Source organism: Sminthopsis crassicaudata, chromosome X (assembly GCF_048593235.1).
Source record: "Sminthopsis crassicaudata isolate SCR6 chromosome X, ASM4859323v1, whole genome shotgun sequence".
Taxonomy (NCBI): Eukaryota; Metazoa; Chordata; class Mammalia; order Dasyuromorphia; family Dasyuridae; genus Sminthopsis; species Sminthopsis crassicaudata.
In genome coordinates, this window is record NC_133623.1 from 26,057,541 (window position 1) to 26,079,585 (window position 22,045).

The window sequence follows — 22,045 nt, forward strand, 5'->3', positions numbered from 1 at the left end:
GTGATCTGCACCCTGAGTCCGAGCAGGAAATTTTCGTAGAGCCCTTCTCCCTTTTCAATGATGTAACCAAATAGATTTTACCGCAGTGCAGTCAGACTATAGGTGGCGTCTGTGTTTTCCCAAAATGGGGTATTCTGGCTTCCGCATGAAGACGAGGGGGGGGGGGTGGATGGGAGGGGTCGAGTCCCATTTCTGATACTGCGGCTTGTTTTGTTTTATTTTTCCTTCTAACTCTGATAATTCTGGGTTATTTTCGTTCTTTCTCCTGTCTTTCTGTCCCTACCTTGCTTATTATTATTTTACAGTAATATTATGTATCAATACTCATTTTTTATATGGCTCTGAACCAAAAACGTGGGCAACACTAACATTATATCTAAATTCTTGTTACGTGAGAGGACGGATGTGAAGAAGATACAGATATATTCCCCATAAAATCACTAGATACAACTAGATACACAGTAGGTACAAAAGAAACATTGTAGGTACAAAAGAAAGTCTTTGACTTCTTTCAACCCTCAAGGCATGGGCTTCCTAATTTAGATAGCAAAAATTAACTGGCACGTTTCTCTTACTTTAGGGACAGTTGAATTAACTGTTGATAGAACCCTAAACATAATTTTGTGAGAGCGTTGGGATGGAAAGGAAGATCTTGAGCCTCAAATTCATTTTTCCAGCAACCATTTTTAAAAAGGAGGGGAGGGGAACCTTTTATTATGTAACCTGAATAATTTAAGACCTGCTTTACAGGACCTAGAAATGAATTGGCTGGCAAATAAACAACATGAATAAAAATAAAAGCTTCCTCTTTTTATTTCTTCCCTCTCTCTATCCACCCCACCCTATCTGTCTGTCCTTTCCAACCTCTGGACAACCCCTACACCTTCCTGCCCACTCCCACTAAAGCTATCAGGTAGTAAAATGCTTGATATATTCTGGGTTTTATAAAAAGTAATGATACCTGTTGCAATTTTTTCAAAAGATGACGATTGATTAATTACGCTTATGTATGCCTTTTTTTCTTTGTCTCTTTTTGGAATCTTTATTCAAAAACCTCTTGGGATCGGAAAAAGTCACGATCGCGCTATTATTAATCAAATCGGTAGAATTTGGGTAGCTTTTTAATTCCTGGAAACAGGAGGGGGGAAATCCTATGATTTTAGGAACAGAAATATCCTTTTTGCCCAGCAAAATTATCTTCTGCAGTGTGTGGATCTTTCGCGCATGTGCATTTTAATTCAACAAGTCCTTACGAAGGACCAGGCACCGCGGAGGATTCTGGGAATGGGAAGACGCAAAGGACAGTCCTTGTCCTTGAGAAATTTGCATTTTCCCGAGGGAAACAAAAAATCACACAGAAAACGGAGTATCAAAGAAATACAAAGTGATTTGCTTGGGAGGGCACATATTACTGGTTTCCTAACTATTCGTATATATAGCCGAATGATACATTTCTCTACATTTGGGTGTCTCCGGGTAGGATCTAGCAGAGGCTATCAAAAGCACCAATCAGAAAACTCCAGGTCATTCGGCTCCGGCCTACAGACCACCGGAAACCAACCAATCACAAATAAAAAGCTTTTTGTCCTGAAGCTGGGTTGCGGGCTCAAACGGGAAGGGAGAAGGCGGGGCGTCTTTTGTGATCTACACCAATGAACGAACGCGCCCGGGTGGGCCGTTTCCTACTCCCGCCCCTGCCATCCCCGGCAGAGGAAAGTTTCTCTCCGGCGGGCTAGGGCTGGGAGAGGAGCGAAGCGGAGCAGCCATGGCTGTCGGTTGGCGGGTCTGGTGCGTGCCGGCGGTGGCGGCGCTGGCGCTGGCGCTGCTCTTCGTGGCTTGCCGCTTCCCCTCTGCCTCTGCCTTCCGCAGAAAGGAGGTGAGCAGCGGCCGTTGGTTGGCTCGTTTGCCCCTGCGGGGGCGGCTCCGCAACCTGCTGTGGTGGGGGGGCTACTGCTCTCTGCCTGGGGGTGTGACGCCGGAAGGGGGCTTGGGAGGCCTGAGGGTGCGGCCTCGGGCCCCACCCCTGGTGCGGTTTGCCTGGACAGGGCTGGGCGGTGGGGGGCGCTCTGTCCCCAGGGTTGGAGGGGAGCCGGTTCGATTCGGGGGAGAAGGGGCTACTCCCCTTCCCTTGTCTGCCTCCCCCGGCGGAGGCGCGTCCTCTCCACTAGGTTCTGGGTCCTCTCTTCACGGCTCCGACCCACGATTTTGGGTTGGACCCTCTCCTAGGTCTCTAGATTCAATAGGCCTGCCAACTTTAGCCGTGGGCCGAGGAAGTATGGCTTTCCCCCGACCCTAAGACCGAGAACTACTCGGCCTAAAGTAGATTGCCTTGGCCCGAGGGGCAAGGCCACGCCCAAGAGAATGCATAGAGAGTGAAAAGGCATTGGAGATCTTGGGAGCCGAGGGGCCTCATTTCCCAGGCGCCGAGAGGCCGCAGCCGACCCGCCTCATTCACTGAGCACCCCCTCCCCACTTTATAACTTTGTAAACTCGATGGGCACTAGCCCTTACTCTTAGTTATCTGTTCGTTGTCTGCAGTGCTTTTATCTGAACTGAAGTACACCAGCGTCTACTAGTCTTAGGTAATTTACATAAAGTAATCCCGGGATTCTCTAATTGAGAACTCTACTGGCCAATAAGAATACACTATCCTGCTAAAACTGGTTTATTCCGAACAATTCTAATAATAGAAGCCATCCTTGACCTAGGAAGTGACTGCCAAAGTCATCTTATCTGTGTTTTACTACCCTCTTTTTCACACTAGGCCCTGACAGATTAAATTGTCTTTTTGGGCAATTAATTGCCCAAAGTCACAAGAACTAAAATCTAGTCTTCTGGGAACTTTTCCTAAATCCTCTTAAATTCTAATGCCTTCCCTCTTAATTATTCCCTATTTAACATCTGGGAGAACAGATTTGTTTGCTTGTTATCTTCATTACGTTGTCACTGTCTTTTTTTTTTTTAATATCCCCAGTGCTTAGCACAGTCCCTGGCCCATAGTAGCACTTAATAAATGTTTATTAACTCACAGATAAACCTTAAGTTTCATAACCCAAGTAAGATTTTTCCAACCTGCATACTTGCAGTGATAGTCCATCAAAAAAATTTAAACTTGGATTTGTTATGTACTTACTAGCTTTCCATCACTCAATTCCTCAAAGAAAAGGAACTGAGTTTTTGCCCCTTAGTCTTCTGTATGTCCCCCGTCTCAGTCTTTCATACAAAGATACCAAAATTCAGAGATGATTGTAATTACCATTGACATATAATTTCTCACTAAACCATTAAGAAAAGTAGGTTCTTTTATTATTATTATTATTCTAGGATAAAGCTAAGAGCTATGTCAGTCAGATGAATATTTGCTTCCACTTTCCATTTTACCCCTAGTCATCATTTGTTCCACAATTCAAAGCACTGAGATTTTGAGTATTGTGAAAACTTCTTTCCTTCTGTTTTGTAGATGGTGTTGTCAGAAAAGGTTAGTCAGCTGATGGACTGGGCCAGCAAGAGAGCAGTGATAAGAATGAATGGGGATAAATTCCGTCGTTTTGTCAAGGGATCACCAAAGAACTACTCAGTGATTGTGATGTTCACAGCTCTTGAACCTCATCGACAGTGTCTGGTGTGCCGGTATGATTTTTCAGTTCTAGTCTGATATCATTTGGGAGTGATTTTTTAAAAATGAAAAAAGAAAACATTTATCCATTCCCACCTCTTATTAGAGACAAATACACATTGCATGGTTACACTAACATTTCTTGCCTCTTGCCTTCACATCAGGTCAACAGACAATGGTAGCACTGATTAGATAGATAGATACTCTTTCTTGGATGATGATTGAAGAATCAATGAGATTTTTCATCATTTATACCAGAAGATATTATTTATTAAACTTTCCCTGCTTCTTTACATAAGAGAAGGAGAGGCAATTGGGGGGGGGGAGCAGAACAACTGCTAGATTACAACTTGGAAGACAGATTCAAATTGAGACTTTTTCTTTACTGCTTGTTTAACTGAACAGATTAGTTGATTTTCCTAAGCCTTAGTTTCATCACATGAAAAATCAGTGGGCTGGACCATAAAATCCCTTGCAAGTTTAGATCCTCTGATCCTACCCATATCTATATTAATAATAATTGCTATTATTTACATCTTAATGTAAGCACCCTTAAAGTTTGCAAAGCACAATTCAGATCATATTTCACTTAAGTCATATACTAACCCTGCAAAGTAGGTACTATTAATATTCCCATTTTGCAGATGAGAAAACTGAGTTTGAGAGAGATTAAAAATGACTTGCCTAAGTCCACACAACTAGGAAGGCAGAGTACAAACCTTCCTATTTTCACTCTAACCTTATAACTGCCCAATGATTTAGTCAGCATCACAGTCCTGCTTAACTTGTAAGTAAAATAACTTTTAGTATTGATGCTTGAATTCTCAGAAAAATGAGCATATGAATATTAAAGATGACTATAAACTCCACTTGCCTCTGGGATGGATTCATTTATTTAGTATAGCAATGAAGAGCACTTCTTCAGATGCTTTCTGATGCTATCCCTATGGCTGGCCATTGAGGTTCTCATTTCCTCAGGATACATCAGGTACATTGCTCAACATCTAACTTGTGTCATTTTTGTTGAGTTTTATCAATCATGCCTTACTCTTCATGATCCCATTTAGCATCTTCATGGCAAGGGTACAGGACTGGTTTGATATTTCCTACTCCTGCTCATTTTATAGATAAGGAAACTGAGGCAGATAGGGTGAAGTGACTTGCCTAGGGTCACACAACTAAGAAGTATCAGGCCAGATTTGAATTCAGGAAGATGAGTCATTCTGACTCCAGTTCCAGTGCTCAATCCACTGCAGTGCTGTTTAGCTGTTGTTGTTTTTTTGTTTCTGCTATTTAGAGACATGTTTTCTTCCCCTTCACTATGTTGGATAATGGGAGCATTCAAAAGCCCTTCTCTGCTCTTGTTTTTATGTATACGAGTTGTTTGGTTTTTTTAGCTGTTGGAAAATTCAATCATTCTTTTTAAATTTATTTTCACATATGTTTATATCTAGGCAAGCTGATGAAGAGTTCCATATTTTGGCCAACTCCTGGAGATATTCCAATGCATTTACCAACAAGATATTTTTTGCTATGGTAGATTTCGATGATGGGTCTGATGTGTTTCAGATGGTAAGATTTTACAATACTGAATCAGGTTGGGTAACATCAGGGAGAACAGCATTATAATGTCAAAACCTTTAAGTTTTCTTTTCTTTTCCCTTGTTGTTACTAGTGAATTATTTTCCTAGGGTTTTAATCTCTCCCTTTTCATGATGTTTTTATTTGTTTGTCTGTTTGCTTTGTTTTCAAATCAGCTAAATATGAATTCGGCTCCAACTTTCATGAACTTCCCTGCCAAAGGAAAGCCAAAACAGAGTGATACATATGAGTTACAAGTTCGGGGTTTTTCAGCTGAACAGATTGCCCGGTGGATAGCTGATCGAACCGATGTCAATGTAAGTTTGCTCAATTTGGGAAAAAAATCTGTCTTCAGAAATTTCATTAAACAGTCAAGATAATGAAGGTATTTAGCATTTCCCCCCTCCTCATCTTACTCAGAGTCACTAATTTTAACTATTCCCCCCTTCCCCAAGCTATAAAATGATGGTACAGTTTCCTGAACCAGAGAAATACGTGAGAGAACTCCTGTGCTCAGTTTCCCATCCTGGATTTCATTTGTCAGTTGATCAGTAAGGTGACTATGAGAGGTCCTTAAGTTAAAAAAACATTGTGGTATTTAGAATCACTTCCTTGATTAGGTACCCTATATTACAGTGAAGTATGTGACATATTTGTAAATAATAGCCCCATGAAGTGAGACTGTCATTCTCTCTAGGAGGTTCTCATGCTAATCTTAGGAATATCTTCATTTCTAATTATTTTTCCATAGTAAATCATTGAATATATATATATATAATAAACCTACTTTTCTTCTTTTGTCTTAGATTCGAATAATTAGGCCTGCAAATTATGCTGGCCCCCTTATGTTAGGATTGCTTTTGGCTGTTATTGGTGGCCTTGTTTATCTTCGAAGAAGTAATCTAGATTTTCTTTTTAACAAAACTGGATGGGCTTTTGCAGCTTTGGTAAGTAAGTTACTAAGGTCAGAGTTATTTCTTGAATGAAGTTCAAAATGCTATCTCTTCAGCCAAGTTTATACAGTGTATCCCCAAAGCTTTAGTGCAAGACATATGGAACACTATTTCAGAAGAATCTTTTGTTTCTTTTGGAAGGAAAAGAGTAATATTGTTTTTTCTAATCTGAACTCAATAGAGTAATTTGTTACTATAAAATTAGAATTTTTGAGCTGATGTTGCATTTTTCTATCTGGAAGTAAATTGTTTATTATTCTTATATTTCTGACAAGAGATAATACTCCACAATGATTTCTGTTTAGAAAAGGCTTTTTAGTTAGCTAACTTGAAGCCTTTCATAAACAGCTTAATTATGGTCAGTATTAGCAAAGTGCCTGGTAAATTGTTGGTACTTCATAAATGTTTATTAATTGATCAGAGAAAAGTATTGTCTATTTTTTTTTTTTTTTTTTAGTAAATGTAATTTTATCCTGATATACTTATGACTGTCAGTATAAAAACTAAAGTGTTTAGAAGGAGGAATGAAATCTCTTCTTGTATCAAATAGGATGCATGAGTTTACTGCACTATACATATATATGTATATATCTGTATCTATAAATGTAGATGTAGGTGTATATATGTAATGCCTTATATTAAAAAAGATACAGGAGGCTCATCTATCATATACTCTCTAAGTATGCTAGTAGCATACTATCTGAGTAGATAGGCTTTGCCATTTTACTTCACTATTTTAAGGGTTTTACTTTTAACCATTTTTTATTTTTTTTAAGTGTTTTGTACTTGCAATGACTTCTGGACAGATGTGGAACCATATAAGAGGACCACCGTATGCTCATAAGAATCCCCATACAGGACAGGTGGTAAGGAAAAGCCAGGTTTCCTTTAAATTGAAAGTTCAGATTAATACTAATCTGTCTAATATATGAAATAGACCCAGTTTTCTTCTTGGCTCCAAGTTTTTAATCTGCCATGGCTTCATACCTTGAAAATAGAAAGCACTGAGCTCTTACATACCAGGTTGAAGTGCTGTAAATAGCTTGGAAACACATCTTCAGTTGCTGAAGAATGAAACTTCATTTTCATGTAGAAAAAGGCATCATGGTTCTGGGACCTTTTGAAGAGTACAACACATTTCACCATTTGTTGAGCTTTACATGCTAAAAAGCTACTATGAACTATTTGTTTGGAATGGTTTTAAATTAAGTCTCAAATGATTACATCCAGTAGCATAGTAGAATCCAAATTTCTAAGTTATTCCATCTCAAGTGAAACAGTTCTGTAGCCCTGGATGAATTTAATTGTGATCTATCTCTATAGAATGAACATTGTGTTAATGGTGTCCATAGTGAAATTTGTAGTGAGAAAACCCAGTCATATAACATATGACCTTCAATAAACCTTTTACTCTCTCAAAGCACCTTCGTTGCCTCAATAAAAAGGGGATACAAATCCATGCTGTCTATTTCACTGTTCACTCTAGGGATAGTGAGGCAAAAGAACATTGGATATAAAGTTATAAGATCTGCATCCAGCTACTTGTTGGATAGTGCAGCTGTTTGGCCAATCTCAGTTTCTTCATTTGCAAAATCAGGATACTAGGCTAGATCTCTGAGGTCCATTCCAGCTCTGAAATGGGAAAAAATGAGATTCTCTGCATGAAAATAATTTGTGTCCCTGTAAAACACCATGCACAAGGTTGGGAAGCCTGGCAATGGCTATTCGATAATCCTTCTTTGATTTGTATCCTAAACGGCACTACTGTGTAGTGCAGAGGAACAGGGAGGGTTGTTGACCCAATTAATTTCATATGAAAACTCAGTTAACAATTGAGAACCTCAGTGGATTCAACATTCAGAATAAGACATATGTTTTGGGACATCTTCGATGTGGTGATTTGTTCCGCTTCAGTATGTTTTGTTTTGTTTCATTTGGAATTGGTAGAAGAAAAAGTAGATACTTGTTAATTGGAGAGGAAAAGAATTGAGTACCTGTTGAAAATGAGTTCTTCAATCATTATCTTATCATTTGCATTTATTTGGATGAACTCAGTGTTTGAAATATATACTTTTCTTTATCATTATTACTCCTGCTGAAGAATGAAATAGTATTCACCAAGTACTTACTATGTGCCTAACCCTAAATGGAGCTAGTAACAGAAAGACAGATAGTCTTTGCTCTCAGGAATCTCACGCTCATGAGGGGTGACAAAACATAAAAGAAAGCTCAACTACTGGGAGGATAGAGAGATCTGAAAGTCCGAAGGGTGTAGGGGTGATAGCAAGGCCCAGGGGTTGGATAACAGTGCCAGGAAATTTGTCTCCTTCTTAATTCCTAGATTATTGCAATAATTCCATAGTAGATTTTTCTGCCTTTCCTCAGTCCCCAAGGATCACAGCACTGCCAGAATTATCTTTGGGTCATGTCATTCTTCTGTCTCAGATTCTTCCATAATTCCCTATGTTGCCTACTAGAAAAATATGGTTTTAAAAAACTATTGTTTACATGTTTGAAAAATCTTGGCCTGGCACATGAAAATCATCAGTAATTTGGTACCACTCTACTTTTGCATCTCACTTTATCCTACAGCCAGACTGGTTAATTCTCTCTACCTTCCATGCCTACCATCTTTTTTGCCATTGTGAATTCAGTTCTTTCTTTAATACCTAATTCAAATGCCATCCATTCCATGATGTATTTCTCTTGTCCTTCCAACCTGGAACCTCATATAATACTTAACCTTAATACAAAATACTGCATAAGACATCTGTCTTTTCTTCCCTCCCACCCCCCACTAAGTTCCCTGAGGGCAGGGATTGGTTTTATTTAAGGTTTGTATGTAATATGCCCAGCTCTTAGCAGTGCTTTGTGCCCAGTAGGCTCTTAATATATATTAACAGATTAAAATCTGATGATCTGTATTAGAAGGAACCTCAAGCCATTTAGTCTGACCTTTAGTTGTAAAGGTAACCCCAACAAGTGATCATCTGGCATCTTTTGGATGAAGACCTCTGAGAGAGAACATACTCTAAAGGCAGTTCATTCTAGTTTTGAATAGCTTGAACTACTAGGAAGTTTTTCCTTTAATGGAGCCTAAAGTAGCCTCTTGGCCACTCTGTTGAGTTGATCCTAATTTTTCCCTCTGGGAAAAATCAGGAGTCAGATCTTTCTTCTTTATGTCTGCTCTTGCAATAACCCACATGAGTCTGTCTCTTCCCTGCCATTCTTAAAAAGTGCTCTCTTCTCCAAGTTAAATATCCTTGTTGTTGTTTTTTTTTTCAACTATTCTTTCTTAAATCATTGAGTTTTATTTTGAGAATTTATCCATACCCTTTGAGGTGATTTGGAGGTAACATAAGTGTCATAAAACCTATATTTCCTGGAAACCATAATTTCTGGAACTCTCCTGCTCTTCATGTAGGAGGTTTCCTCTGCTTCCCTCATTAAGAATCCCACTGCCACATACCCACTCAGTTTTTCATGAACAAAGAGGCAGAATGGGCCAACCATATCTGACAAATATATAGATTTCCTGCTCTCTGGCTTGCTACCCATAGCTCTAGTGTACATTTTCCCCAATAATCCCCTCAATTCTTGAGGTGCCTGGACTCTTCACTTGGAGAAATATTGTTTTGACTTGTTGCGTTTGCTGTTGTGGGAAACAGCGTGGGTAGTAAATACTTGGCAGTTTTCTGACTTTTTAAAAAGCAGTGGGCCAAGTCACTTCCCGGATTTTTTTTTTTGCATCTGTAGCTAAAGTAGCAACATAGAAAGAAACAAAGGAAAATGTATTTTCCTCCCAGTGCTTGGAATATATTCTGCATATTTTCATGGTGAATAATACTTTCTTTTAAAAAAAAAAAAAAAAAACCTTAAATTCTTCTAAAAATTCAAAATCATGGAAAATTTTCATAGCAAAAACCACTAGGCACAATTAGGACGCAGAACTCTTTAACTATTGGGAGGGGGTTCCCCCCTTTACATTTAAGACTTGGAATTTTTCCCATCATCATAATGAAATGTATTTGGTCACTAAACTTCCTGAAGGTAGAAAGTGTTTTGTTTTGTTTTGTTTTGTTTTTTTAATAGTTTTTATTTGCCAGATACATGCATGGGTAATTTTACAAAATTGACAGTTGCCAAACCTTTTCTTCTAATTTTCCCCCTCCTCCCCCCCCCCCCCAATAGCAGGTTGACCAATACATGTTAAATATGTTAAAGTATAAATTAAATACAATATATGTATATTTGTCCAAACAGTTGTTTTGCTGTACAAAAAGAATCGGACTTTGAAATAGTGTACAATTAGCCTGTGAAGGAAATCAAAAATGCAGGTGGACAAAAATAGAGGGATTGGGAATTCTGTATAGTGGTTCATAGTCATTTCCCAGAGTCCTTTCTCTGGGTGTAGCCGGTTCGGTTCATTACTGCTCTATTGGAACTGATTTGGTTCATCTCATTTTTGAAAATGGCCACATCCATCAGAATTGATCATCATATAGTATTGTTGTTGAAATATATGATTTCTTGGTCCTGCTCATTTTACTCAGCAGCAGTTCATGTAAGTCTCTCCAAGCCTTTCTGAAATCATTCTGCTGGTCATTTCTTATAGAACAATAATATTCATATACCACAGTTTATTCAGCCATTCTCCAATTGATGGGCATCCACTCAGTTTCCAGTTTCTGGCCACTACAAAGAGGGCTGCCACAAACATTCTTGCACATACAGGTCCCTTTCCCTTCTGTAACATCTCTTTGGGATATAAGCCCAGTAGTAATACTGCTGGGTCAAAGAGTATGCACAGTTTGATAACTTTTTGAGCATAGTTCCAAATTGCTCTCCAGAATGGCTGAATGTATTCACAGTTCCACCAACAATGTCTCAGTGTCCCTGTTTTCCCACATCCCCTCCAACATTGCGCATTATCAGAAAGTGGTTCTTAATGTCGCCATGGGATTTTTTGTTGTTGTTGCTATAAAGTTATTCCAGACTTCCTTATCTTGAATAAGTACCCCATCATTCTTCCTGTCTGACAAGTTCATAGCTTCATTCATCCCTGATTTGTCACACTATCTCACCTGACATCCCATCAGTGACCAGATCTTATTGTTTCTGCCCAACAGTTTCTCTAGCAGTTTTCTTCTATAACCACCTCCATCTTACCTCATGCCCTTATCAGCCCTGTCTCCTCAACTGCTGCATTAGCTGGCTAATTAGTATTCCTACAGCTAGAGTCCTTTTCCACTAAGCTGCCTAAATAATTGTCCCAGTACACAAGACTGATCTCCCTACTCATCCACTGCTTCTGGAATCAAATACAAACTCTTCTGGCATTTAATGTTCCTCACTACCTTACTCCAATGCCCCTTTTCAATGTTATTATATGATGCTCCCATTTACACACTCTGCAGTTTAACCAACCTCCCTTGCTATTCCTTTTGCATGACATTTTATCTCCTGTGCCTTTTGGCAGGCTTTCCACCAACCTCCCATGCCTGTATTGCCTTCTCTACTAACCCAAGTCTTTTAGAATTCCTCTTTTCCCTCAGAGCACAGCTAGGGTGCCTTCTCCTCCATGAAGCCTTTCCTGATTGCCTCTAGCTGCCAGTCATCCTGGTTTTTCTCTTCTCCCATGACCTTGGATTTAGCTTCTATATGCTTACATACACATGTGTATGTGATGTCTCCCACTATTTGAAGTGTAGACTGTTTTACCTGGTACATATTGTACCTGGCACATAAGTGAATGTTTAATAAATGCTGGTTGGTTGATTGTGGGTTAATTGCTGGCTCTGTGCCAATCCAAACTATAGCTCAGGTTCAACAGAGGAAAACAGCTAGCTTCCCCCCCCCTGCATGTTTATTCTTGTTAAATGGTCTACTTATGTAACTTTTTCTTATAGCTCTTAGGTGATGCTGTACTACTTAGAGACAGGGTTTGAAATCATAAAGGCTCATCTTCATGAGTTCAAATCTGGCCTCAGACATGGACTAGTTGTGTGACCCTGAGCAAGTCATTTAACCCAGTTTACCTCAATGCCTCCTCTGTAAAATGAGCTACAGAAGAAAATGGCAAACTTCTTCATTATCTCTATCAAGAAAACCTCAAATGGGGTCACAAAGAGTGGGATAGAATTGAACTACAAAAACCTTTTGTTCCTATAACCCCCCAACCTCTCTGTGGAAAAGGGGGGAGTGTGTTTTATTATATATCTTTTGTAACCCAAAGTGATCATTCTATCTAATTAGGAGTAGGCTGACTTTTTTGGGTCATGTTCACTTTACCTTAGTGATTTAGAACTAGAGGGGATCATAGAAGTCATTCTTTACACAAGAGGAAACTGAAGGCCAAAAAAAGTTGAAGTGACTTGCCCAGGTAGACTCAGCTTTTCTTAATTCCAAGTTCAGCTGTCTATGGGACAGGCCAGCCTACTTCTCAGTAATAAGAATGACTATTTCTCTAGTACTTTGTAAACTTTCAAAGTGTTTGCTCATGGTGATGGGGGAATCCAATTGTTATCACCATTTTATAATTATCAGGAGAATAAGACTCATAACAAGGCATTATGTACTCATGGTCAAATAGGGAGAGATGGGACATTAACTCAGATTTCTAGGTTACCTTGCTTTTCTATTTCTAAAGGTTTGAAGCCACCCTTATTTGCTATGTAGCACCCAAAAAGCAGTCTTTGCTTTAAATAGTCTGGGTTTTTGTTCAATGGGGCCTCTAAATAAAAGTCTGCATTTAGTTCTGATTTGTTTTCTTAAAACAAAACAAAACAAAAAGCAAACACTTCTTCCCATTTCCATAGATACAGAAGATACTGAATGATAATATATAATTCCAAAATTGAATTGAATATAATTTTCCATAATTAAATTAATATATATTGAATGGCATATATATTTTTCAAAATAATTTTGGTGTGTGTGTGTGTGTGTGTTTTTTTTTTCCAGAATTACATACATGGAAGCAGCCAGGCCCAGTTTGTAGCTGAAACACACATCGTCCTTCTGTTTAGTATCCTCCTTATTCACTAGCAAGGACTTAGTTTTTATGTCCCTACTCCCTCATAGTATTTATGTTCTCTTTGCTATAGTCTGATGATAGCCTTTCATTAATGTTCTTTGCAGCAAAAACTTGCCTCATGCTTTTACTTTTACCAGAGCCCTTTAATTTGACTTTTAATTAATTTGACTTTTTGATCAGTATTATGTGTTGTCTCTTGGTGGAGGGAGGAGGGTTGTTTTTTTTTTTAATCCAGCTCCAGAAAAAGACTGATTACCTTACCTATAGTTAGAAACAGTGACTACAATGTCTACTAATGTTTACTGTTTAAAACTTTCTTCCCAGGGAATCTGTCTCTCTGCATTCATTGTTCTTAAGATGTACAGCCCCACCCTTCTGCCCACCATTTGGAGCTGCTGCCACTCTTGTTTCTCAGCAGTAATACTCTGATGCATTGCTTGACAGAGTAAGGTATTTTTAGTTTGGCTAGATGTTGTCACAAGGAGTGGACATGAAAAGGGCAGGGGAAATTCCCATGGTACTAAGTCAAAAGCACCTGAGCAGGTTCCATTGAGCTATGTAATATATACCTTCTCCCTACTCCTAACTTGGAAAAGTAGAGGGTTTTTAGTCAAGTCTGTTTTTCTACTCTAGATTACCCTCATCATGAATATTGCATGCTCCCCTGTTGCCAACCATCTAGCATATGCTTCTTATAATCCTAAAGTTTTTCCTACATTATATAGGTTGGGACCCGCTGATGGCCATCATTGATGCCTCACTGTGCTATGGAGGTGATTACAATTTATGCTTGGAGAGGGGAAGCTGTGATATGTTTACCAAATTAGAAAGGTTTTACATATACCCTGTGACAGACTCTTTGTCATCTAAGGACCAGCCTACTAAGCTTAGAGAAGCTTGTCACCAGGCGTCCGCTATCCAGTGATTTTTTTTTTTCTTTTTCTACCACCATAGCAACCCAAGAGGAGCTATCTCCCGCAGTGTAGAAAGAGCTATTACTATGTCAATAGAAAAAGCAACAGACTTGCTAAAATGGCAGAATATATGAAGATTTTTAAAAAAATCTATAGTCTGTTATTTGTCTCGGTTTTGTTAAATATTTCCCAATTACATGAAAAAAAAAATTTAGCATTCATTTTTTTAAAAACTGAATTCCAAATTCTCTCCCCTTTTCTACCCCTTGAGAAGACAAGCAATACAATATTACTTACATGTGTGAAATCATACAAAATGTATTTCTATTTTGGCCTTGTTGTAAAACAAAACATGTCTTCTCCCCCAGCCCACCCCCCCAAAGAAAAAATAGAGTTTAAAAAAAGGTAATAGTGTTTTCACCAAAAAACACAAACATTTTCCCCAAAAGGATTAAGTAAAACCATACCAATGAGGAATGACAAATATACACTTCTATCATTTATTGCTAAAAGGAAAACTGTGCTTTCTTGTTATCTACATTTGGCCTTCACCCACAATCTATTCATACTTGATTGATCGATATTTAGATGGATTCTTTTGTTGTTATTTTTAAATTCCTGCCATATGGTGGGTTTCTCTTTTGTGCAAAATCAAACCCTCATCTTGGTTTGAATAATAATAGGGGCCTGGAATGGTTCTTTCTATTTCTGATGGGAGGACTGAGAAAAATGGAGAGTAGGGAAAGTCATCCTTTAATCTGCAAGTCCCTGTGCTTTCCAGCTGGTTGAGGCATACTTATTGGCTGTATGTACTTTGGGGAAGGGAATATGCAAGATAATAATACTTTTATGCAAGAGTAGTAGGACCAGTTATTTAAAAGTCAGAGTTAAAAAGTAAAAAAAAAAAAAAATGGTTGTGTCTGGGTTTTGGGTTTTTTTGTTTGTTTGATTTGATTTGATTTGGTTTTTGAGTGGTTTTGTGCAAATCATTCTTAGGCACTGAAATGTTTCATTTAAAATGTAGGCTCTTGTTTGCCTATTGAATGTCTCTTTCTATGTTTGTGTACTAATTTTTACATTAGATAGACAGAATCCTCCTCACTTACCACACTCTGTTTTCCTGGAAGAAACTAAGCCAATATTAATGTGAGTAGCTGATCATGCATATTTTTAAATTTCTCCTTAAACCACATTCAAAGATGGTGCTGTTACTCTGGGGATAGTGCTGTTGTGTGAAGCCATCACATCTCACATGGATATCGGAAAGAGAAAGTGTAAGTCTCATAAAGTTTTTATATAGTTGAAGTCAGAAAATTGGCTTGAAATTGAAGAGCTGTACCGTGCCTTGCACATCAGCAGGTGATTAATAAATGCTTGAGATGAATTGAGTTATAAGCTCAAAATACTCCAAATAACTTTTTGTTCTTTCTGTTTAAAGGCTGGAATTTCCTTTTGCTTAAGAGATTTTTTTGCAATCCGGAAGTTTTTTTCCCCCCAGTCACAATTTGAATTTCACTAACACTGATTTTTCTAACTGAATCAATACAAGTAACTCACATATTAGCAGTGGGTTGTGTTCCTATGTCAATTAATACTAATAAATGGTGGTTAGGTACCTGGGCCTGTCCACAAAGCCTATCTAACTCACCATGTATCTGAAATATGTTGTGATATTAACAATACTATAGAACTTAGTCGCCGTTTACAACATTCGACTATATGAGCAAGAGCAATGTTTCTACGGGAAAATGCATTTAAAGTTCAGACTTTGGATGCCAGGAACCCAGCTCCCTGCTCTTGAAATGGGAGCAAGGCCTATCCAGCCCACCCACTGGAGACAAAATGAGAACCAGACTTGGATTTAAAGACAGGATTTAAACGTGAGGACAGGGTTCCAGATTTGTGGGGTGAGAAGATGAGGGGTAGGAAGCAGGAGCCTTTGGGGAGGCAAGGATTGTCAGGGGGAAGGGAGCTGTAAAGATTACAGAAACCTTCTTTCTTTAATGCTATGTTTCCCAGCCCTAACCTGCCTTCCATGTCATAACCTTGCTTTTTATTTCTCCCACAGCCTTTAGAGATTGGATTGTCTGCTTCTCTTTCTAGCACTGCTCTTTTTTTCCTTTCTGGGAAGGTGAGATGGTAGGAAGAAGACTTGTAGCATTCAGTGCAAAGTCAGGAGAGGTCTGGATTTGAATCCTGCCCCTCATTGCTTGAGAGTTGTATACCCCAGGCCCAGTCACTTCCCTTTTTTTTTTTTTTTAAAGAGTATTGGTCTACTCAAATTATCCATTTCCTAAGCTTCTGAGGGAATGCTTTGTAAACCTAACTATGCTAAAGAAGAGGGCTTGTTTTCAGAACACAGTCTTGAAAGCTTCTCTGTAGGACAATTCTCCAGGATTATTTCCCGCAAGCTGTGAAAAATTTCTGCTGGAAACAGGGTCATGGGAGAAAGCTTGGGTTTGGAGGTAGTCTGGACAAGTGCTTTAGCACTTGTGTGATGATCTGGGGACAAAGAATTTCATCACTGGGCCTTCCTCAGTTTCCTAAACTGTAAAAAGAGGGAGTTGAGCTAGACCTCTAACATCTCTTCCTGTTCTGAATTTATGACCCTAGTGCACACTGTCACCTTATACCCATTTTCCTCATCAACCTGGGATGGGGCCAATAGCAGTGAGCTGAGAGAAAGCAAGGGAGAAGGAAGAGAAATTCTGAGGCATGTGGAGGGGAAGAGCTGTTTTTCCTGCAGGATAGATATTTTAAAATAATTAGAACTGTCTATAGCTAGATTACTACTATTTCACTTTTTTTCTGAATAATATTTTACTTTCCCAAATATGTATAAAGATAGTTTTCTATATTTATTTTTGTAAGTTTTAAGTTCCAAATTTTTTTCTACCTCGCCCCTTCCCAAGACAGCAAGCAGTCTGATATACATTACACAACACATGTACAATACTTTTAAACATATTTCCATATTTGCCTTTTTGTGCAAGAAAAATCAGGCCAAAAGGGAAAAATGGGAAAGAAAAAGCAAACAAAGAAGCAAATAAAAAAGTGAAAATGACGGCCTTCAATCCACATTCATTCTCCATACTTCTCTCTCTAGATGAGGATGGCATTCTCCATCCCTAGTCTATTGGAATTATCCTGGATCATTACATTGCTGAGAAGAGCTAAGTCTATCATAGTTGTAATTCACTAATATTTAATTTTTACTTTTTTTCTAACCTTTTTTTCAAATGAAAATATTTCATTTATTAAAATATAAAGGAAATGGTTGGTTAGAGCGAACCTCAGAAGGCAAATCTGTATGTAATACTTTTCATTTTTCAGAGATTCTGTTGTGTATTCTATGTTAGGGGAGAAATTTGAATATTAGCAGAATTTCTAAAGATGGCTCTGATCTCAGTATAGAAGTTAGCAACCCAAGATCACACAGCTGACAAGTTTCAGAGGCTGTATCTGAACCCAGAGCCACTGACTCCCAAATCCTAGATCTTCCTATGTCCTCTTAACTGTTTCTAGGTCTCTCTTTAAAAAAAAAAATTTTATTACAGCTTTTTATTTACAAGATATATGCATCAGTAATTTTTTCAACATTGACCCTTGCAAAACCTTCTGTTCCAAATTTTCCCCTCTTTCCTTCCACCCCCTCTCCTAGATGGCAGTCCATTACATAGTAAATATGTTAAAATATATGTTAAATCCAGTATACATATACATATTTATACAGTTATCTTGCTGCACAAGAAAAATTGGATTTAGAAAACAAACAAACAAACAAACAAACAAAGCCTGAGAGGGAAAAGAAAAATGCAAGCAAACAATAACAGAAAGAGTGAAAATGCTATGTTGTGATCCACACTCAGTTCCCACAGGCCTCTCTCTGGCTCGCTTCATTACTGAACAATTGGAACTGGTTTTGATCATCTCATGGTTGAAGAGATCCACATTCTAGGTCTCTTCTTAAAGAACCAGATCTTCCTAAATTTGTGCTGTCTCTGTTAAAATGCCTTGTTTCTGATAGAATAGTGGTTCTCCAAAGTCAAATAAACTGTATGTGAAGTAATAGCGTTCTGGGATGACCAGCTGTAAATGACTGTTATTCTCAGTAGTACAATCATCTGTACCTTCTCTGAAGGACTTATGATAAAAGTCCCATCCATACTCAGAGAAGGAAGTGATTCTGTATATAGACTGAGGCATTCTCTATTATACTTACCTCTCTTTAATTTTTAACTTGATTTTTTTTTGAGGGTTTTTATTTTCATTAGGATGAAAGATCTCTGTTTTCTTTCACAACTTGAATTTTATGGGAATGTTTTGCATAAATTTACATGTTATTTCTTAATTGTGGGTGGAGATACATATTATAGGGTTCTCTGACAGCCTTTTCCAGCATACTCCTGTGTCAGGTACCCTCCTGTCCTCCTCTGCCCACCCTTTTGTGCTTTGTCTTATACTGTAGATTGTAAGCATGGTAAGAACAGGGCCTGCTTTTATTTATTTATTCATTCCTTCATTTATTTAATATCTGTCACCACTGTTCAGCACAGTACTTGGCACATAGTAGATGCTTCATAAATACTTATTGATTACTAACTACTTAATGACTATTTAAATGAACTGTGAGCTAGGCCCCAAACTGAAAAGCTGAAAGTGCTAAATGGCATCTGGGGGAAAAAAAAAAAAAACAAAACAAAACAAACTGCAGAATTTTTAACAACTTTTAGCCATGAACCATTTTCTGTTCCCCTTTTAAAAACACCAATATTCTTCAATTGATTCTATATAGCTATGATTCATTAAATATACCACTTGCTCTGAGGAATCCAAATTGACAGTCACCAAAAGAGCAAGGGATGGAAAGGCCTTTGGGGGTCTAACTGGGCTAGAGCATCTTACTCGAAGCTCCCTTATAAAAAGACACTGTCTGGAACAATGGTTCTCAACCTTTTTGGTCTCAGGACTCCTTTACGTGGAGGCTTGGAGTTCATGGTCCCACCCTTCTGGCAGAGAGAAAGAAGATAGTATAAGAAAGAACTAGCCTACTAGGGGAGGCCGTAACTCAGAAGTATCCGAGGCAGCATTTGAAACCAGTTCTTCCTAATTCCAAGTCCAGCAAGCACACACCTTGTCCACTTTCTTTATATCCATTTTTTTCTTTTTTTTTTAATGATTAGGGAACCCTAACATAAGCCCTGTTTGAAGAAAATGGGAGGTTTTCTTCTTGAGCCAGGTAATTAGCAGTATCACATGAGCCAAATTCTCTCTTTTGGAAATTAAGATAAGGACTTTGTAACTGGTCTTCCAACTCTCTTATGGCTACATTTCACACTGAATTTACCATGCTCTTTTTTTTCTCTTAATAGTAATGTGTGCTGTTGGCATTGTGCTGGTTGTGGTGTTTTTCAGTTGGATGCTCTCTGTCTTCAAGTCTAAATACCATGGCTATCCCTACAGGTAAGAAAGACTTTCTGTCAGCCATAACCTGGTGACAATGATGGGTTCGGGTCTTCTTGTTACTTGTTTCACTCTTACTTTTGTCTTATAGTTATTCCAGCTTCTTTTAAATTGTCTGCATGCAAATGACTGCATTATGATATTCCCCCCCCCCCAAAATTACTCCAACATATGCTCCTTTAAGGATTTCTAAATCAAATTAGTATAATATCAAGAAAAAACTCATACTGTGGTGTTTCTATCTCACCCACTTTGATTTGACCAGTAGTCCAAGGCAAAGGGGAGAGAGAGCTCCTGATTTTCAAAGCTTAGCCACACAGCCCTTTATAAAGCATATTTTACCTCGAAAAATCTCTGCCGCTTCCTTGTCTTGCTTTAACACCTTCCATTTTCCCACTCTAGGCTCTAATGTCCCAAAGATCTCTTTCTTTTTTGGATAAAAGATTACTGTTCTCTCTCTTCCATATGCATACTTAGGAATAGAGTTAAATAAGCCCTCCAGGACTTTCTTCCTCCCCTTTATCCTGGAATCATCCCATTTCCTCTCTTATTGACTTGTAAAGAAAAGGGATCATCAAATTAATTAGAAAGTCTTTTCTTCTGGTGAGGTTAGGCTTGGGATGGGGTTGCTGATTAGCTCCAGGCTGTTCTTCCCCCTCTGTACCTTAGTCTGTATGCAGGGGGGAGGGCAAGTGCTTTAATGCCTTAATACATTCCTATGGAGTCATCCATAATGACTAATGGATCTATGTATATATTTCAGTTTCCTGATGAATTAAAAAGAAGCAAATCAACGCTGGAACATTAAAGCTTAGACACTGTATATATTGTGTTGGAACAGTGCAAAATGTGTATGGTTCATATTACCTCTATTGAAAAGGATTGAGATTGTGTTAAAAAATTGAACCAAAGAGTGATGTGTAGTGCCTTAATGTTAACAAGCAGTTTGCTTTAAAAGTCCATGCAGTGTTAGGACAAATCTCCCTTCTGTTGTTAACCTCCCCATCCCAGTGAGCTTTACAAAACATTTAACCTCGTGGAATTCAGAGTTTTTTAGACAGAGTATGTTTTGGGAATAAAAGAAAATCTTGTAGTAGCACTACTTCAGTCTAATTTGAGGAATTCCTTTTTGTTAATTTTTAGTCACCTGATAAAATATTTTTCTATTCCAGTGTGAAGAGATATCTTGATCAATCTTTATCTATCCAGCAATTTCAGATAACTATAATAAATATCCACTACCCATTTTCCCTTTTCTTCCCATGAAATTGAGGCTTTGCACATCTGTCTTTTAGATTGAGAAACCAGATGTGCTGTTTTGCCTCCTAAAAACAGAACACACTCCCCATGTGTATAGACCAAGGCTCCCTAATGGGTATTTTGCTTAGGTCTTTTCTCCTGAAGCACATTGCTATGTAGCTTTAGATATGAAAATGTCACATAAAAAAAAATCATATCTGTGGGTGCTAATAAGCAGTCTTAAACTTAGAGCTTTCGGGTCAGTTCTTTTTCCCTATTTTTCTTTAATTTGAGAAAGCTCATTTAAAACATGTCAGATAAGGGCAGCTAGGTGGCGCAGTGGATAGAGTACCAGCCCTGAATTCAGTAGGAACTGAGTTCAAATCTGGTCTCCGACACTTAACACTTCCTAGTTGTGTGACCCTGGGCAAATCACTTAACCCCAGCCTCAGAAAAAAACAAAAAACAAAACAACAACCAAAAAACATGTCAGATTAGTAATAAATTAGTCCTACTTCCTAATTTCCAAAAGATTTATCATAATTTGAAATTTGGGAATCACCATAGCTCACTCACAGGGTGAACCTAAACATTTTCTGATTAGGAAAATTTCCTTCAAGTTTGTCTACTTTAAGACAAAGTGTTTGGAAGATGATTAAATAAAGTGATAATTATGAGGACTTTTGGAAAACTACATGATTGGTAATTTGTATGTGACAGTACATGAATGAATGTTTAATTATAATGAATTTTTTTCACTTCAGTTACGCTTACTAATCGATGCTAAGCATGATGCCTAGTGACTGTCAGTTATCCAATGGTTGGGGTGAACAGGTGGTCAGGCCCTACTGTGCTAAGTTGTTTAATGTATACTAACTAATTGGGTTAAAACAAAAATTTTTTTCTGTTAAAAAAAGAAAGAAAAAGAAAAGCTCCTGTCCATGGCCCATGTATTGGACATCTAGTTCACCTTGGTTGCTGCCTCTGAATGTAAATTAAGTCCCTTGAAAACCTGTGATTTTTCTATTTTCTCTCTTCTCCTCCTTCCCCTTGAGGGCTAGGACAGTTGACTTTTTCTGTTCATATCCCCAGTACCTCGCATGAAGTTGGTGCTTAAGGGAAGTTTGTTAAACTAAATTGAAATTTTTTTTTCTTCCCAAACTCTTTAAAAAGAGCAAGATAAAAATTCAGTATGTTTTCTTCAGTGATTGAAAATAATATATAAAAGTTTGCAAATGAATTG

At 38.1% G+C, this 22,045-nt stretch overlaps 1 protein-coding gene across 1 annotated transcript; it reads left to right on the forward strand.

Annotated features, from left to right (window-relative positions):
- Positions 1–1,622: 1,622 nt before the first annotated feature.
- On the forward strand, positions 1,623–21,733 carry MAGT1 (magnesium transporter 1). Its single transcript, XM_074277162.1, has 10 exons — positions 1,623–1,876; positions 3,461–3,630; positions 5,071–5,188; positions 5,374–5,514; positions 6,004–6,144; positions 6,927–7,016; positions 13,114–13,177; positions 15,300–15,374; positions 19,473–19,563; positions 20,327–21,733. Exons 1-10 carry the CDS (start codon positions 1,766–1,768, stop codon positions 20,340–20,342), a joined length of 1,017 nt encoding a protein of 338 aa, XP_074133263.1. The 5' UTR covers positions 1,623–1,765; the 3' UTR covers positions 20,343–21,733.
- The last annotated feature ends 312 nt before the right edge of the window (positions 21,734–22,045 follow it).